The sequence below is a fragment of the Haematobia irritans genome, chromosome 4 (genome assembly GCF_050003625.1).
Source record: "Haematobia irritans isolate KBUSLIRL chromosome 4, ASM5000362v1, whole genome shotgun sequence".
Taxonomy (NCBI): Eukaryota; Metazoa; Arthropoda; class Insecta; order Diptera; family Muscidae; genus Haematobia; species Haematobia irritans.
The window spans coordinates 170,197,059-170,214,788 of NC_134400.1; the positions used below are offsets into that span (position 1 = coordinate 170,197,059).

At 31.2% G+C, this 17,730-nt stretch overlaps 1 protein-coding gene across 1 annotated transcript in view; it reads left to right on the forward strand.

Annotated features, from left to right (window-relative positions):
• The first annotated feature begins 437 nt into the window (after nt 1-437).
• ara (araucan) overlaps nt 438-17,730 on the forward strand; it is a 118,802-nt gene continuing 101,509 nt past the window's right edge. Inside the window, exon 1 of the mRNA XM_075305540.1 lies at nt 438-1,993. Within this exon, the coding sequence (XP_075161655.1) occupies nt 1,943-1,993 (51 nt within the window). The 5' untranslated portion in view covers nt 438-1,942. The remainder of the gene's footprint in view (nt 1,994-17,730) is intronic.

A 17,730-nucleotide genomic window follows, 5' to 3' on the forward strand; every position in this document is an offset into this window, starting at 1 on the left:
TTCATTTGTGAGGGGGTAAGTTTTCATGTTGTTCTCCTTAATACGAGAGATGATAGCACATCAACTCGCTAACTTATAAACTAACGAGTTCTGTTGTATCCGACATTGCTCAAATGGGTGGAGCTTAGCTGAGTTTATAAACTGAACGAGAGAAGAGAAACTTTATTACAGTTTAGCCGTAAAACAAAGAGAACTTCTATCAAACAAGTCCAAGTGTCATGTCTTAAAAGAAAATTTTAATGTTCTCCATAGGTGAATTTGTTTGTAAAAGTCTTATGTTGGAGGGAGATAGCATTAGTGATTGTTTTGGGGTTTGCTGTTGACATTCTGCTAGTAGAGTGTTATTTTCTTTTCTTTTCAATTAACATCATCTTTGGGGGCTTTTGTTGGCCATCAATCGGCATGGCCCCAAATGCAACCAGTTCAGGTTGGACGGTCTATTGCTAAACATCGTTAGTGCGCAGAAGCTATGTTAGTGGAAGCAGTACGTTGCACGAATATCTTTTGCGTATAAAGCGTGTAGCCTAAGAAATTTAAATATTAAAGAAAAAATCTACACTCGACGGGCAACCGATGGCTCCAACCAAACCAAACTGTTTTATGCAACCAAAAAGACGTTCATCTTTAAATACGCGTGTGTTTGAATAAATATTGAACTCATATGTGACGCTGTGTGTGTGTGTGCGTTTGTGTATTGACACATGTTTACGTGGTCCCTAAAACCCTATTTCATAACAACAATAAGAAAGTGTACCGTTCTATGCCTCTCTTTCTCTAATTCATTTTACTCCAAGTTTCCTAAGACAACCGTACCCATCCACCCACATCCAATATTATTTCTAAATACCTTAGCTAAGCCAATAAAACAAACTACCAAGCAACCAAATGTAAGACCTTTCAACTTTCCAACTTCATTGTTAGTTACGTTCGATGTCAAACTATGTTGTAACCTTGTACGGTTAGCCAAAAGGTTTGTTTGGGCCTGACCTGTTGGCGGTGAACACTAAAAACAAACGGTAGCGACGGCTACAATTTTAAATGTGGAATTTTGCGTGCATTTTATGGCTTTCTTTCTACAGTCGAAAAATGAGACACTAAGGTCATTTTTAAGAACCGGCAAAGACCCAAACACAATGTGCCTGTGACCGTCGCGTTGACGTTACCATTGTGCGTGATTGTGTACCGATGTATGAACGAAATGTGAATGGTGTATTTGGTGACAAATGTATTTTTTTATGTTTGTTGGCTTCACAAAGAGCAAATGTGAATAGGCGAACAACAAATAACAGTTTTAGCTAACAACAACAACAAGAAAACAATTGTGTTTCTCATACAAGCTAGCAAAAAAATATATATTGGAGTGCTCCCTCTCTCCCTCACACTCTAATCCTTTCCTTACTACAGAGTGTTTGTAAAACAGTGAGAAATATTCGTAAAATATTTGCCATTGTTGTTTTTGCTTCGTAAAAACTCCACCAAAACAACAAAAATAAAGCAATGCCCATATCCATTGAAATTGGCAATGCAAAATAACAGGATTACCATTCACAATGTACTTACTGTGTTGATATTATGACTAAGTAACCAACTAACACAAACACTCGATACTCACATATAAGCCAGGATGTGGAGAGAATCGAATGTAAACATCAAGTGGGTTATTGAGTGAAGTTAAAGCAAACAGAAAAAGCAAAACATGTCAATACTTGTAACAAGTTTTTGTAGAGTTCTCGTTTCGATTTGTAGTGAATATTCAAATTAAGAAAAAAAAAACAAAAAATAAAATAAAATTAAACTACCACAAGAATCCTAGCCGAAGACAAAAAGTCATTAACAATAAATAACGATTATATTGAAATACAGAAAATCCATAAAGCAAAGTGCAATATTACATGTGCATGAATTTAAATTGTGAATTCACATTCTTTAGCATCACTATAAAATGGCAGCTTACACACAATTTGGATATGGCGGTTATCCGTCGGCATCACAGGTGAGTTGTTCTTGTTTTTCAATATCAATAGCATTGTCATATTATAGATATTTATTTATTTACACACAATGAACTTAAAAACAAGATATAAAAAAAGTCGGAAAAAATCAAAACTCATATACTCGTATGCATATGAAAACACAGCTTAAGAGTACAATAAGTACTGTTTATAAGCTTGAAGCAGAATATGTTTGGGAACATATCTTACAGAGGCGATTTTTTGTGGGTGTAGTGTTAAAACTTAGAAAATTACATATTTGTATAGGTCAATAAAGGCTTTTTGATTATTGATTGAAATTAATGAATGAAGGAAATACGAATTTAATTCCCCAGCAAAAAAATTTGGAAGTTCTTCCAAAGGCACAACTTTTAAAGCACTTACAGGAGATGCACTCCCAATGATGTTCTTTATTTTAACTACCCAGGAAGTTCTTTTAATTCAAATTTTTTATAACTTGGTTTTTTCATACTTTTAATGGATAATTTTAACTTTTTTTGTTTCAAATAAAAACAGAGTAAGAATTCATATAATGGTACAAATCATTTACATTTTGCCAAAAAAAATGCTAAATCCAATCTGAAACAATTTTGAATATTTGAAAATATTTGAGGTCAAACGTTTCCGATAAGCGTTAGAATCCATTAAAAATTATAAAAACTTATAATAATTATTTATTTGACAAAATATCACAGAATTTTTTAATCTACATCCAAAACATTGAATTCGGATCACACCTAAAGAAGTGATGCAAATTCAGTGCAACGGCTGTTGAAATGGAGGACTTCCGTCCTATGACAAGCCCATGTTAAATTCATCGCTTCTGCGTCAATTTTGCATCACTTGCGGATCCAAAAAGATCATTTTCATTACTTTTTTGGCGACGCTTTTTTTGCTGGGTCATTTAACTAAAGTGTGGGAAATTCATATTTAAGAAAAAAGAATAATTTCCATCATCTAAAATATTGTTAAATTGTTTTTGATTGTAGCTAACTATTAGCGCCCCTCATCTTTCGATTCCTGTCCTTGTATTTTATTTCCTACCAAAAATCATTGGAATGCTGTCGTTAACAATAACACACTGATTCATTGCCGTCGCATAACCAAATGTAATAAGTTATTATTATATTCTACTAGCGTAACCCGGCTCGCTTCGCTGCGCCTTCCAAAGCGTATTTGTAGGAAAATTTTGCGTTAACTTAGTCAATCATATCCTTCGAGCTGCAAACAAATTCGAAAAGATTTCAATTCTTTCAAACAAATCGGACATCTTGCTTTTTAGTTTATACCATATACAGAAATACGGCGGATATGCAGATGTAAAACGGCCCGTCTAAACAAACTCGGGGAGAGGGTGTTCCCTTTCCACCAATTTTTTAAAATTATGTTCTGTATTCAAGTCGTTGGACAATCTTGTACATTTCCTATGACTTGCAAGTGTGGTTTGTTAAAGAAAGGTATCCTTCTCCTCAGCATACCGGAAAATTAAGCATCCTATTTCAACAACATACAGAGAATCTATGTTTCCCGTCCAATAAATAGGAAAAAGTAAAACTACTTGAAAAATTGACCTCATAATTGACATGTCTCTTGGAGCATTCCATTCTCGAATGTATACCCCATACTTTGCCTGTGAAATTCATTTATTTTTAAGGTTTTTACTCAAAAAAGTCTCCTCTGCAAAAATCATAAAATTATGTACCGAGTTGACATTTACGGCCAACCCTCTACTTTCAATTTTCAAAAATTCGCTACACCCCGACCAGTTATCGAAGAAAATCTCATACCTTATATTAATTTCACAAACTACCCATCGGTCCCTATAAATTCCAAGTAAATTGAAGTTTATTTCACTATTTCCAACCAGATATCGAAAAATCATGTACAAACACAGAGGTGGATAGCACCCTTAACCTTCCCTGAAAATTCCAAGAAAATCGAACAACTTTCCTTCAAGTGTGGGGCAAGGAGAAGGTTGCCTCTACGTCCAAATACCCAAAAAACAGAACCAAAATTTTTTTCATAACCTTCCCCACGGCCACGGAGAAGTTTAGTTTTTTCACTGTACTTATAACATAAGTCGGACAAGGGAGAGGCCCCCACCCTGACCAAATATCGAAAAATAAAGTAGCGGATCTTTGCCTAGAGGCCACCCCTAACCTACCCTGAAAATTTCAAGCAAATCAGCGAACTGTGGTTCAATTTTCAAAAAGTCGCGCAATGGGGAGGTCGCCCTCTTCGACCAAATCTCAAACCATGAGGTACCCTATTTTCACCACATGAGCACTTTCTACGTTCTCTGAAATTTTCAAGTAAATCGGTTCATACGTTTCGGAGCTTACCCGGATCATACAAGTACTGAAACAAACATACTTTGTATATATATATATATATATATATATATATATATATATATATATATATATATATATATATATATATATATATATATATATATATATATATATATATATATATATATATATATATATATATATATATATATATATATATATATATATATATATATATATATATATATATATATATATATATATATCACGTCGCCTGACATGATTGTCATTGTTCTTTTATTAGTATTTCCGTATAAACATGTTTCTTATCCGAAACATATTTCATTCCAAAAAACCAAAAAGGCTAAGCATTCTTATATATTTTTTATGAGATGTGCTTATAAAAAAATACTTTCCTCCAGAATGGAATATTACATACAGAATTCTACTTAGGCCCGTATTTATGACAATGATTGGTTCTAATATCGATGTCTACATTCCAAAGTGCGCTAAGTCTAAAAAGTGAATTTTACAGGAAACATGAACAAGTTTTGATTTTTGAAATTTCTCAAAACCCGTATAAAGGGTGATACGGTCAAAATTTGGTCAAGGGAAAACGCGTGTAAATCGGTGAAATCGTTTATTTAAAAAATCAAATTAAATTTCTTTTTCAAGTTCAATTAGTATAAAATTCAGGAAAAATATTCAGTTAGGCTTTCGCTTTTCCAAATCCGAATTGCCGGGCCTCACGCTTGACACCTGCCATCAGATTTTGTACATCCACCTTGTCCTCCTTCTTCGCCGCAGAAAGCCAGTTTGCCTTGAACTGCTGCTCGTCCTTAGCAGTTTTTTTGGTCTTCTTTAGGTTCCGCTTGACAATAGCCCAGTATTTCTCAATTGGGCGGAGCTCTGGCGTGTTGGGAGGGTTCTTGTCCTTTGGAACCGCCTGCACGTTGTTGGCGGCGTACCACTCCATGGCCTTTTTACCGTAATGGCAAGATGCCAAATCCGGCCAAAACAGTACGGAACAACCGTGTTTCTTCAGGAAAGGCAGCAGACGTTTATTCAAACACTCTTTCACGTAAAATTCTTGGTTGACAGTCCCGGAAGCTATGTAATTGCTGCTTTTCAAGCCACAGGTACAGATGGCTTGCCAAACCAGATATTTCTTTGCGAACTTTAACAGTTTTATGTGCTTGAAAATATCTGCTACCTTTCCCCTTCATTTTGTCGTATAAAACTCCTGTCCTGGAAGCTGCTTGTAGTCGGCGTTGTCCATTACCACGCAGTCAAACTTCGTCAGCATCGTCGTGCACAGCCTCCGTGATCGCGCTTTGGCCGTCGTATTTTGTTTATCATCGCGATTTGGAGTCACTACCTTCTTGTAAGTCGATAGTCCGGCTCGTTTTTTGGCTCGATGCACGGTTGTAGACGATACACCCAGCTTATTTGCGGCATCTCGGAGAGAGAGGTTAGGGTTCCGCTTGAAACTACCGGCAACTCTCTTTGTCGTCTCAGCGGCTTTCGGTTTTCGATTTCCCCCCGATCCAGACTTCCTGGCTGTCGACAAACGTTCCCCAAACACTTTAGTTACATTTGTAACGGTTGATTTGGCAACTGTTAGCGATTTTGCCAGCTTTGCGTGCGAGTAGCTCGGATTTTCGCGATGCGCGAGCAAAATTTTGATACGCTGCTCTTCTTGCTTGGACGGCATTTTGACAACTGAAGAGTGAATTCCAAAATCAAAATAGGAGCAACATTCTACACAATTCGTTTGTCTACAATTTCATTCGTTAGAAAAGAAATGATGGCAAAATGTACCAATTTTAGTTTGGAACAAATCGGCTTTACAACAGGTTTTGAGAAAATTCTTTTTTTTTTTTTTTGCGGAAAAAGAGATATTGACTCCTAAATGTTGGTTTTAGTTTTATTTATTTTTTATTAACTTTTTTAAATTTAAAAAATTTTTATTTCCTAACAAAACAAGACATAAATTATATCGCAATTATATCGGCTCCTGAAGTGGAGCAAAATAATATCAGAAGCAACGAATTTTAAAATTAAAAAAAAAAATCAATAGAACCACACTTAAAAAATAATATATTTATAAATTTTTTGAATTCTCTCTTTAGATACAAAGAAAAAACCTCTCATGTTAAATCCTTTATGTTAAACTATTTTCTTTAAGAGCAACTAAATTCGAATTTATGACAAGCGATATAATCAGCAATGCACAAGGAAACACCTTTTTTATCATTTCTATCCTCAGAAAAGAAAACTCCTCTTTCAGAGAGTTGTTCTAAAGGCACAACTTCAAAAGCACTTCCAAGAATGTCTACCCAAAGATGTTCTATATTTTAACTACACACACTAAAAAAACAGTGAACTCTCTATTTAACTAAAGGCAATTTAACTTTATTTGAGTTTATGGAATTATTATGTTTGGAGAAAGTTTCCTTTACTCAAAAAATTTTTGTTTGGTACGTTAGTTAAATGAACTAAAAAACGGGAAAAATTATACACAAATGAAGCATAAAGATTTACTGAATTCGTATTTTTCACAACATAGTTCATTATTTCTTTAAATTTGTAAATTTTATTACAAATGCATTCATCAATAACTTCGTATGTTACTAAAGACATTCTTGCAATTTTCAACTCCAATTTTTTCCTTCAAACTACAAAATTTTCTTTAACAAATTTCATTAACAAAAATAAATATTCTTGAATTTGTCGAAAAATATTTACTTATTTGTGTGATATCAGCGTGATGCCAACGTTTGTAATACTGTTCAGTTAAAATTTTCTAAAAATATTCAACATTTTCTAGAATTAACCGAAAGTTTTCTTTCTGGTGGGTTTACTGTTTTTCAGTGCTGGAATCTCTATTAATTAATTTTTTTTTTAACTTTTTTTCATATTTTTAATTGATAATTTAAATTTTCTTTGTTTCAAACAGGTTAAAAATTCTTTAAAATTTTTCGAAAAAATTCTAAATCCATTCTAGAAACAATGCAATTTTTTTTAAAATATTGGACGTCAAACGTTTCAGGCGCATTAGAATACATTACGAATCATAAAATATTATAAAAATTATTTATTTGGCAAAATATCACAAAATTTTTAATTCACATTCAAAGAAACTGAATTCGGTTCACACTCTTTTAATTTCCAAAATTACAATAATTTTTTCTTTTCTTTTTTTGTGTTTGCTAGAATTTAGAAAAAATTATTTATTTCGACAATAGCGAAAATGAAATTATTTTTATAAATGATCCTTTTCAATTCACAAGAAGTTCTTTAAGGATCATTTATAAAAATCACAAAGTTTCAGTATATTGTCGTTATTTGAACAATGTAATATGGAAACTAAATACAAGTTCTTTTATTGGTGTCGAAGATGTACTTTTTAATTGCAGTTCACGAAATTACACCCTCTCATAGAAGAAAAAATTAACAAATTTAGCTGCTAAAATCACAAATTTTCACGATTACTTTTCTCTAACAATCCATTAAAAAGAATATAAACTTTGTGAAAAGTTGCCTTGGGATATTCCCCATCAAGTTGTAATAAAATTTGCAACAAATATGTATAACTTTATGCCTTTTTATAACCTCCACCATAGGATGGGGGTATATTAAGTTTGTCATTCCGTTTGTAACACATCGGAATATTGCTCTAAGACTCCATAAAGTATATATATTCTGGGTCGTGGTGAAATTCTGAGTCGATCTGAGCATATCCGTCCGTCCGCCCGTCCGTCCGTCTGTTGAAATCACGCTACCTTCCGAACGAAACAAGCTATCGACTTGAAACTTGGCACAAGTAGTTGTTATTGATGTAGGTCGGATGGTATTGCAAATGGGCCATATCGATCAACTTTTACGTATAGCCCCCATATAAACGGACCCCCAAATTTTTGCTTGCGAATCCTCTAAGAGAAGCAAATTTCATCTGATCCGACTGAAATTTGGTACATGGTGTTAGTATATGGTCTTTAATGACCATGCAAAAATTGGTCCACATCGGTGCATAATTATATATAGCCCCCGTATAAACCGATCCCCAGATTTGACCTCCGGAGCCTCTTGGAAGACAAAAATTCATCTGATTCAGTTGATATTTAGTACGTGGTGTTAATATATGACCTCAAACACCCATGCAAAATTGGTCGAAATCGGTCCATAATTATATATAGCCCCCATATAAACCGATCCCCAGATTTGACTTCCGGAGCCCCTTGGAAGAGAAAAATTCATCCGATGCTGTTGAAATTTGGTACGTGATGTTAGTATATGGTATCCAACAACCATGCAGGAATTGGTTCATATCAGTCCATAATTATATATAACCCCCATATAAACCGATCCCCAGATTTGACATCCGGTGCCTTTTGGAGAAGCAAATTTCATCCGATCTTGTTGAAATTTGGTACGTGGTGGTAGTATATGATATTTAACAACCATGCCAAAAGTGGTCAATAATCATATATAGCCCCCATATAAACTGATCCCGAGATTTGGTTTTGGAGCCTATTGGAGGAGCAAATTTCATCCGAGTCAGTTGAAATTTGGTACATTGTGCTAGTATATGGCCGTTAACATCCATGCCTAACTAGGTCCATATCGGTCTATAGTTATATATAGCCCTCAGATAAATCGATCCCCATATAAGCGACCATATAAGCGACCCCCTTATTTCAATTCTGGCTCTCTACGTACCGTACAAAAGTCCATACCTGTTTGGTCTAATATATACCACGTATGGACTAACTCACAATTTAGGTTAGGTTAGGTTAGGTGGAAGCCCGATGTATCAGGCTCACTTAGACTATTCAGTCCATTGTGATACCACATTGGTGAACTTCTCTCTTATCACTGAGTGCTGCCCGATTCCATGTTAAGCTCAATTACAAGGGACCTTCTTTTTATAGTCGAGTCCGAACGGCGTTCCATATTGCAGTGAAACCACTTAGAGAGCTTTGAAACCCTCAGAAATGTCACCAGCATTACTGAGGTGGGATAATCCACCGCTGAAAAACTGTTTGGTGTTCGGTCGAAGCAGGAATCGAGCCCACGACCTTGTGTATGCAAGGCGGGAATTACAACCCAAGTAATTCGATTGTGGATGAAAGTCTTTCGTAGAAGTTTCTACGCTATCCATGGTGGAGGGTACACACAAAAAAATTTCACGAAAATTTTTCCAATTAAAATTTTAATTGAGTTTTAAAAAATATTCAATTAAAAATTTAATTGATTCAACAATTATTTTAATTGAAACAAAAATCAGTCACAAAAATAATAGTATCAATTAAATTTTTAACTTTTTAATTGACCTTCAATTAATTTTTAATTGATACTATCATTTCTGTGATTGAAGACATTTCAATTAAAAATTAATTGGATCAATTAATTTCGTGATTGAATCAGAAGATTTTTTTTGTGTGTACATAAGATTCGGCTTGGCTGAACTTACGGCCATATATACTTGTTACTGATTTAGTTTTCACTTTAGAGGCTAAACTCGAACTTAATATACTCACCTTAAAGAAGGAAATCATTGGCGCCAATCAATTTTACACCATATATTCGCACCAAATCATGGCCATTTGAACTATACTGTAGTTCATTCTTACTATTTGTGGGAATCTTAATAAAATTTTCTTCTGCTTTAGTTCATATTGAACTTATGTGAACGGTCATTGAACTTTATACCCACGTTTAGTTCATAAAATGTTTGAGACATACTTAAAAAAGTAAGATTTCATTAAGCTGCGAAAAATTCGAAAAAATAATAAAATTTATCTACAAACAAATAATGTTTTTGCAATAAAAATAAGTTAAATTTAGCATTAGATTTTTTTTCTGTGTATAATTTCCGTGTTCTATTATGGATATTATTCTTAATTCTAGTATCTGAGTTTCACTTCATGTTTTCTAAATTCAGAACACACAATAATAATGAGTTTTGTTTTAAATGATAAAAATTTAACTAAAATAAAGTTTTTTTTTCTGCTTGGGGAGTAGTCTTTGATATTTTTGTATTATAAGAATTTTTGTGAAGATTGCAAAGAAATACATATTTCGCAAATAATTATAAAGCTAACAAACTTTAATATTTTTAATGAATACAATAAATGCAACCCTAAGCGAACAGTGCCAGCCATACACCATATAATAAATATTAATATATTCATATTCATATAAATATATATTTTATGTATATATAAAATTATACAATATGAGTATGCTTGAAAAATATTCGTACAGACACATAAGTGTGAAATCATTAATCATGTTTTAATTAATTATTTGACATATTTATATATACATATGTATGCACTTAAGTATGTGTGAATATATTTATGCAATACGAAAAAATTATATTCAGACATGTATATATACATATATATCCGAACACATATATGTTCGAACACGTAAAAGTAAATATGTGTGAAGAGCATCAGATGAAGTATGTATATTGGCATGTATAGATATTTGCCTTAATGTAAAGAAAATCATTTTCGATTTAAATAAAGAATATTTGAGATAAAAAGTGGAAAATTCATACGCATCATTGCACAGTGGTCGGTGTTGTATGGTGGAGTTAGCGGCCAAAAATACTACCAGTATAGGTATCATCGTGAAGCTTTGGTCACGGCTTTATAAATATGTCAGAACTATTTAATGATAAAATTGAATTTATTGATGACATTTTGGGCTTCTAGCAACCATAGTTTCTATTCGATTTCCCTGAAATTGGAAATATAGAGGTTAGGACAACAAATAGGTGTGTCGAAAATGGTGCCTATCGGTCCATGTAGACCGATATCCCAATTTTACTTCTTGGGCTTCTAGAAACCGTACTCGTATGTGTAGAAGCATCTTCTCCCAACGAAGATTGTCCCATTTGATTCATGGCTGTGTTGTGTTGAGGTCTTTCGTTAATTCTCTTGGTTTCCATTTCTATTTCATTTTGTATACTCTCGCTCTCTGAATAAGATATCGCAACATATATATGTTTACATCCACACATATTACATTTATGAAACATTGATGTCCCAAACTTAGTACATTTTAAAATATGTGCCTCAAAGATTTTATGCTAATTTGGGAACATCATATTTTTGCACCTAAATATATTGTATTTAAAAAAATTCAGTCACAAACACATTTTATCTTATTATTTATTTTATTTTATTTTATTTTATTTTTATTTTATTTATTTTATTTATTTTATTTTTATTTTATCTGTGTGATGGAACGTAAGCCATATCGGGTTCATGTTCTATTTACGCTACTTTTCGCGGGTACATTTTATACTTAAAGCCCTTTCGTTCTACCCTAATGTTTATATGATTATATATGTATTCGCATTTTTGTTTAACATCACATGCATATGCGATATTTAATTAAAAACAAAAATATATTCGAAATGATTCACTGCTTTGTGATTTCTGTGCGGATTTGGAATCATTATTGACGTTTCCATTTGCACAAAGGCTTAAACGTCATTGCAATGCGGTGATGTGACACTAAAGAGATTTTAATAATAAATATAAACGTAGACAAATTCATTTCAGGAAAAAAATAAATAATTACTATTTATGGTTGCAATTGAAAAAACATTGAAATTATTAAGGAATTGATAGGAATGATGTTTTGGATACAAATTTAAATCTGGTTTCAATTTATTATGATTTCATATGTACCAAAAAAAATCATGGCTCAATTTCCCTATAAATTAAACTCCATTATTAAAAGCAAGAAATCCAGAAAAACTAAATATTTTGCTAAAATTTCTTTTTCAGAAATATGTACACAATTCTTTAAACACACAGCAGATTCAATAACCATAGAATATTACCAAGCTTTTGTCATTTTGTCCATGAGAAAAAAACCTAGTAACTTTAAATTTAACATCCAAGCAAAAACTGAACACCAAACAGGAAAAAATTATGAAGAATATGACAGGCCGACTATTTGATGGGGACGTTTGTACAAACGACATTGAGATAAACAGAAAACGAAAACCAAACGGAAGAAATCCTTTTAAGGTAACACTTGGCTGTTTCTAGAGATTGGTATGTTTAGCACATCCAAGAAGGTGGATGCTGTTATTGTTGCAAATTAATGATTCATGAAATAATCATGAGTAAAGCCTAAAAGAACTGACTGGAGGGAAAACCATGAAATCATTCAGTAAAATAGAAAATTCAAAAAGCGTTTAGTTTTTCCTTGTATACAAACCTTATGCAAAATTAATATAATTAAGGGTGTAGTAGTCACAGTTGCTAATCGAACCAAAAATAATCTACCAAAATTTGGAAGAAATTCTATCAAAAAACTACCAAACAAAAAAATGTTCTATAGAAAATTTCATCAAAATTTTATTTCTTTAACAAATTTTGTCAAAATTTTTTATATTTAGAAAATTTTGTTAAAATTTTATTTCTTTAGAAAATTTTGTCAAAATTTTATTTCTTTAGAAAATTTTGTCAAAATTTTATTTCTTTAGAAAATCTTGTCAAAATTTTATTTCTTTAAAAAATTTTGTCAAAATTTTATTTCTATAGAAAATTTTAGCAAAATTTTATTTCTATAGAACATTTTGGCAAAATTTTATTTTTGTAGAAATTTTTGCAAAAATTTTATTTCTATAGTAAATTTTACCCAAATTTTTTTTCTATAAAGAATTGTTTCAAAATTTTAATTCTATAGAAAATTTAGCCAAAATTCTATTTCTATAGAAAATTTTGCCAAAATTTTATATCCATAGAAAATTTTGCCAAAATTTTATTTCTATAGAAAGTTTTGTCGAAATTTTATTTCTATAGAAAATTTTGTCAAAATTTAATTTCTATAGAAAATTTTGTCAAAATTTTATTTCTATGGAAATTTTTGGCAAAATTTTATTTCTGTAGAAAATTTTGCCAAAATTTTATTTCTATAGTAAATTTTACCCAAATTTTATTTCTATAAAGAAGTGTTCCAAAATTTTAATTTTATAGAAAATTTTGCCAAATTTTTTTTCTATAGAAAATTTTGCCAAAATTTTAGTTCCATAGAAAATTTTGTCAAAATTTTATTTCTATAAAAAATTTTGTAAAGATTTTATTTCTATGGAAAAATTTGCAAAATTTTATTTCTATAAAAAATGTTGTAAAAATTTTATTTCTATGGAAAATTTTGGCAAAATTTTATTTCTATAGAAAATTTTGTCAAATTTTTTTTTTCTATAGAAAATATAGAATTGTTTCAAAATTTTATTTCTATATAAAATTGTGTCAAAATTTTATTTCTATAGAATGTTTTGTCAAAATTGTATTTCTATAGAAAAGTTTGTCAAAATTTTATGTCTATGGAAATTTTTGGCAAAATTTTATTTTTGTAGAAAATTTTGCCAAAATTTTATTTCTATAGTAAATTTTACCCAAATTATATTTCTATAAAGAAGTGTTCCAAAATTTTAATTTTATAGAAAATTTTGCCAAAATTCTATTTCTTTAGAAAAATTTGCCAAAATTTCATTTCTATACAAAATTTTGCCAAAATTTTATTTCTATACAAAATTTTGTAAAAATTTTATTTCTATGGAAAATTTTGGCAAAGTTTTATTTCTGTAGAAAATTTTGCCAAAATTTTATTTCTATAGAAAGTTTTGTCAAAATTTTATTTCTATAGAAAATTTTGTCAAAATTTTATTTCTTTAAAAATTTTTGTCAAAATTTTATTTCTATAGAAGATTTTGTCAAAATTTTATTTCTATAAATAATTTTGTCGAAATTTTATTTCTATGGAAAATTTTGGCAAAATTTTATTTCTGTAGAAAATGTTGCCAATTATTTATTTATAGTAATTTTTACCCCAATTTTATTTCTATAAAGAAGTGTTCCAAAATTTTAATTCTATAGAAAATTTTGCCAAAATTGTATTTCTATAGAATGTTTTGTCAAAATTTTATTTCTATAGAAAGTTTTGTCAAAAATTGTATTTCTATAGAAAATGTTGGCACAATTCTATTTCTATAGAACATTTTAGCAAAATTTTATTTCTGTAGAAAATGTTGCCAACATTTTATTTCTATAGAAAATTTTTAGAGTAGAATGTTTTACAAAATCTACCAAAACATCGAAAATTTTACCAAACAGTACAAAATCTACCATTTATGGTAGAATTCTACCAACTATGATAACCGTGGCAGTAGTTCCCGCAAAGTCATATTTACGGCTGACACACGTGTTGAATATATACAGGTTATTGATCAAAATTGGTGATTGCTATTGACAAAAAAAAAAAAAAAAAAAACAATTTGTTTAGCAAAAAAACTATTTATATATCTGTAAAAATAGAAACTATTGCTCTAATAGTTTTTAGTGTGTATAAATATCGCTTAATTTTGTAAAGATATAAAATTAGAAAATCATTTTATGGCCAATTTCACCTTTATTCCTCAGGTTTTTTTTTTCTGTAATACAAGCAACGTAGGAGAAATTATTTATTTTATAATTTGTTCAAATTTTACCTTTCACCCAAATGTAGAATCGAAGAGCTTGTGAGCAAACTATACACTGAACCATGTAGCTCTTATTGTCATCAATAGGCAATTATCGCTATAGTCATCAACGCACTAGCAAAACATACAGTCAAGCAGCTGTATTTATAGTCAAGAAACTGTATTGTTGGTCATATACAAGCCGATGTAAAGAAACTTTATTTAGAGAAAACAAACGATTGAGCAGTACGTGTACCAAGTACAACTTTTGGAACTCTAAATAATGTGATTTTCCATGTCTTCAAAAAATTGTCGCAAGATTTCGAGGTATTTCGGCCCATGCACGATATCATAATTTTCTTTGAAAACTTGATTTCGTCATGGTTTATCATATATAGGTCATGTATAATATAGAATTGTGTGTCAAATTTAAAATAGATTAAAATTTTGATTAGCTGTTTGATTTTGATCATATATGTAATTTTGGCAAATAATGTAAATATTCCCGCGTTACACTCTGATCTCAACGAGATACAACTCCAACTTTTATAGTAACGGAAACAAAATTATTGTATTATATTTCCTACACACAAAAAAAAAAAATCTGATTCAATAACGAAATTAATTGATCCAATTAATTTTTTAATTGAAATGTCTTCAATCACAGAAATGATAGTATCAATTAAACAATTAATTGACAGTCAATTAAAAAATTAATTGATCTAAAAAAACCTCAGAATTAAATTCAAATTTCAAAATTTAAACGTGTGTTTTTTGAGTTTTTTTTTTTATATGAAATTTGAAATTATGATTTTCATCTAAATCTTAATAAAACTAAACCAAAGATAACATATGATGCAAAGTAAACCCCATAGTTTCATTTTAAGCTTTGACATTCTTATCATTGCAAGATATAACTCAAAAAATCTTGACATCAGCAAAAATTCTACATGAATATTGCCATTATCATGCATATGCATCATTCAACTCAACGTCATCATTGTTACTTGTGATGCCATTATTTAAAGATCATATCGATTTCAAAGCTACTGCAACAAAACAGTTTAGAATTTCTTGCATTTTTCTTTGCGTTTTCAACTCTACATAGATCCTATGGAAAAATGCAACATCGCCATCAAAATAGCTCCACATAGTCATGTGAATTGGATATTCACCTAGTCGCAACATTATTGTCGTCATTGCCATCGTCACTCTATTATGGCAGCTAAAACAAGCGCCATTCTTTGAAGGATCCAGTTGAAATTCATGGCATGACTCCATGCTTTGAGTTGATGTTTTGCTTTGCAAGAAATTGTCCTGCTATCAGATCGATCTTCAAGTAACCGGGGTGATCACTATAGTTGTCGTCCCCAACATCATCATCATCATCATTGGCATCGTCGTGATGATTGGGTGTTGTTGTCAATGGAGTGATAGTTTTTATTGTTGCGATCCATTTGCTGGAAGTCAAAATGAAGCTTCCTCGTATTTGGAATTTCTTTCGATATTAGTTACTAGCAAGTTGAAATAAAAATTTTATCACTTTATTCTCTTCGCTATTTAGTAAAGACATTGGTAGATGACTTGAATAGACTTCAAAAATAAATGTGCAATGCCATAAAAAAAATAATTTGATTGACAGATAACATATAAGATTTTTTTCTCCTTCATTCACTATGGGTGGGAATTTTATTATCGAAAAGTTCACAAGTATTAAAAATATCTCCAATATCCTCCATCGTGAAGCGGAACAATTAGACTTGGGCAAGACTAAAAATTTAGTACAAATGTGATTATATTATTTCACATATACACAGAAAACAATCCTTTATTAACCAGATGCTAAAATTAATTTATTTGTAGTTCAACAAAAAAAAAAACATATTTTGTTGTAGTTTATTTTGAAATTTAAAACAAAAAATCTTTTCCCAATGAAAATGTCTTTGATATTTAATAAAATCGTATATAATATATAGGCAGCGTTGCCAGAAATGTTCCACCAAAAACCGCTAGATAACACACCCCACCCCCCCCCCCCAAAAAAAAACTAAATATATTTTGTAGCAAAAGCCATATAAAAAAATAAAGCTTTATTTTAGTTAAGTTGCATATTAATTCTAATAAATTTTATTGAACTTTGTTTACTGTTTTAATCATTTGTTCCCATCAATTTGAGAACTCTACAACACTTTTTGATAATTTTCTTTTCTGGCTAACCTGCATCTTCCTCACTTCAAGGAAATTTTTTAGTTCTTAGCACCTTTTTCTCTAATACAAACAATGTAGAAGAAAGTATTCGATTTTTATATAATTTTTTTTTTTTAATTTTACCTTTAGAATCGAATCGAACCGCGGGTCATACATTTTGTAAGCCTACACACTATCCATTGGGCTACGTAGCTGTTATTGTCATCAACAGACAATTATCCGTATACCCATGAAAGCACAAGCAACGTAAATAGTTATATTTATACAGCATAGTTTTGGGTGCCCACGAGCCGATGTAAAGAAACTTTATTTAACAGTAACAAACATTTAGTTTGCCACCGTGGAGAAATGATTAGCATTTCGGCCTTCCATACAAAGGGTCGTGGGTTCAATATCTGCTTCGACTGAACACCAAAACGTTTTTTATACTCCACCATTGGATGGGGGGTATATTAACTTTGTCATTGGGAGCCACCGTGGTGCAATGGTTAGCATCACCAATGTGGTATCACAATGGACTGAATAGTCTATGTGAGCCTGATACATCGGGCTGCCACCTAACCGAACCTAACCTAACCTAACTTTGTCATTCCATTTGTAACACATCGAAATATTGGTATCCCCATAAAGCATGTATATTCTGGGTCGTGGTGAAATTCTGAATCGGTCTAGCGATGTCCGTTCGTTTGTCTATTCGGCTGTCCGTGCTTCTGTGGAAATCACCGTAACTTCCGAGCGATAC